General features: G+C 35.1%; 1 protein-coding gene across 1 annotated transcript in view; it reads left to right on the forward strand.

Moving 5' to 3' along the window:
• The window catches only part of LOC119583684 (PAX3- and PAX7-binding protein 1-like), a 25,542-nt gene that overhangs the window by 23,006 nt on the left and 36 nt on the right, over positions 1-2,500 (forward strand). The window contains exons 11-15 of the mRNA XM_037932309.1: positions 39-207; positions 389-585; positions 748-943; positions 1,181-1,400; positions 1,599-2,500. The exon at positions 1,599-2,500 is cut by the window's right edge and continues 36 nt beyond it. Of these exons, the coding sequence (XP_037788237.1) occupies positions 39-207; positions 389-585; positions 748-943; positions 1,181-1,400; positions 1,599-1,796 (980 nt within the window). The 3' untranslated portion in view covers positions 1,797-2,500. The remainder of the gene's footprint in view (positions 1-38; positions 208-388; positions 586-747; positions 944-1,180; positions 1,401-1,598) is intronic.

Below are 2,500 nucleotides of genomic sequence, written 5' to 3' on the forward strand. Positions count from 1 at the left end.
TTTGTAGAGTGAACTTATCCTATTTTTATTTACTCCAGAACATATAGCAGCAGAAGCAAGGAAGATTTATGAAGATGTAGAAGAAGATTTTTCACAGTTAAAACGTATAATGGCCAGATTTGAGGAGTGGAGAAGGAAAGATTCCCCTACTTATTCTGATGCTTATGTGTCATATAACTTACCAAAAATATTTGCTCCTTATATAAGGTGAGGCTTTTCATTTTGGTCTAAGGTTGACCAATCTGATTTCGCACTTCTGTAGTCACTTTTCATCTATATCACAGTGTAATTTGGATTAATGGCAATATCACTTCATATCATTAGGCAATCGAGTTAATTTTTGACCCTTGAAATAAACTAACAAATCTTTCTTTGTGTGCTGTTCCAGATTGCAGATGCTATTGTGGAATCCTTTAATGAAAGATACAGATGGTTTAGAAATAGAAAGAATGAAGTGGTTTAATCTACTGCTGCTATATGGAACAGATGATGTTACAGATGATGATCCCAGAAGACTCAGGGAAGATCCAGACCGCAAACTCATGTCCCATCTGGTGGAAAAAATTGTTTTAGTTAAGCTGAAAGGTTTGTTATTCCATCTATGGGTTTGGTTAGCATATTGGCTTCTGTAAAATAATTTGTGTAAGGCAATGATTTTGTTTTAGTCTACATTACTGAAAAGTTTCAGATCTAGAGCAAATGGTTGAATTAAGAATGGGTGGTGGTAAATGTATCTGATCATTTCAGAAATAATTGGCTGTTGGTGGGATCCCTTGTCCCATGTGCAGACAGTGAGGCTGGTGAACTTGGTGAGACACTACGCTGAAGCCTATCCTAGCCTTGGTCCAAGCTCAAAACCCCTCAAGGAAATGACTCATGCCATTATTGCAAAGATTAAGGATGCCATTGATAATGATATATTCATCCCAATGTTCCCTAAAAAGTGAGTGTTTTTTTCTTCTTTTCCCCATGCCATAATAGCTTGGATGTATAGATACAAGTCTTCTTGTTTTAGATATTCTGTAACTGCATTATTATATAGTTTTGATATGCATTACAGTACTTTATAAAACTTTATAAAAGGTAAATGAAGTAAAGAAAATTCTGTTGTAGAATTCCTTTGCAGACATGCATGATGAGCAGAGTAATATATGAAACTAATATTCTTATTTCTCAACAGTGTTTATGACAACAAGAACTCTGGAGTAAGCCTGTTCTTCCAACGGCAGTTCTGGCTTGCATGGAAGCTTCTCAGTTCTACGCTTATGTGGCACAAGGTGCTGAGTGACTCTGTAATCCATGACTTGGCTGTTCGTTCTCTCCTCAATCTGTACCTACTACCAGCTCTCAACCTGGCAGCAGAGATAAATCCATCCGATGCCCTTGATAAATGTAGAAATGTGAGTACTCTATACTCTAGGGTTAGAAATTAATTATTTGCTTGCCACTGTTAGCATTTTTAGTTATGAAAATGAAAAGTTTCTAAATATTATATAGTTTAATTGCTGATATTGGGAAAATATATATTTTTAAATTTACTGTATCTGCACTTGGGAAAACCTTTCTGAATTTTAACCATCACCTAATCTTCCCATCAGGTAATAAATGCATTGCCCCGTGCCTGGGTGAAGAGTGAGGGAACTCATGCCTTCCTTGGCCGCCTTGAAGACTTCTTAGTAAAACTTGCTGAAAAACTTCAAACCGCCCACTCCCCTGCTGTGAAAGAAGTTTGTGATCTCCTAAAATCTATAGGAGCACAGAGCCAAGCTGAGAAATTGGCCTATAAGTACCAGTAAAAGTAGTGTAAGCATTCACTCACTATGTCGAAGCATATCCATGATAGCTTCTCACTCTTTGAATAGTTTGAAGTGACAGCATGACTGAATTCATATTCATATTAAGCACCGTATGAAGATAGCATTCTTGGTACCATTACTTTCGTATTTTTACTACCACCATTGATTCCTCCCCCTTTTTCTCTTATGAGTGATACTGGTATTTTTTATTATTATTTTTATTACTTTGTTTTAAATTTTAACGTCATGCCATATTCAAAACTCCCTCTCTTTCTTCCTCATGAAATATTTATTTTCTGAAATTTTATAAATATACTGTATATTTGAAATGCAAAACACACGTTTAGGTACAAAACTTTGTATAGAAATATTTCAGTAAATTGATTATTGGAAATTTGTTAGTACTGAAATCCAGGAATAGGACAGACTTGTTTGAGTATTATTGCTTAAGAGTTTGAGGCTATGAACAAATGGAGATCTTGCTCATGTACATTTCTCAATCTTTTTCCCAGTGAGATTTAGAATCTTCACATTATCCTCCATATATTATATAATTTTGTCATTATATCATGTCAGTGTGCCACAAATTATTTACATAGAATCATTGATCTCAGTCACATCAAATACACCAAGTTACAGTGCATCAGCATATTTTATAAGGGGAAATGTGGATATTCTGAGATGTTAAAGTAATATCCAAGTGG

This window comes from Penaeus monodon, chromosome 17 (assembly GCF_015228065.2).
Source record: "Penaeus monodon isolate SGIC_2016 chromosome 17, NSTDA_Pmon_1, whole genome shotgun sequence".
In the NCBI taxonomy this organism is placed as follows: Eukaryota; Metazoa; Arthropoda; class Malacostraca; order Decapoda; family Penaeidae; genus Penaeus; species Penaeus monodon.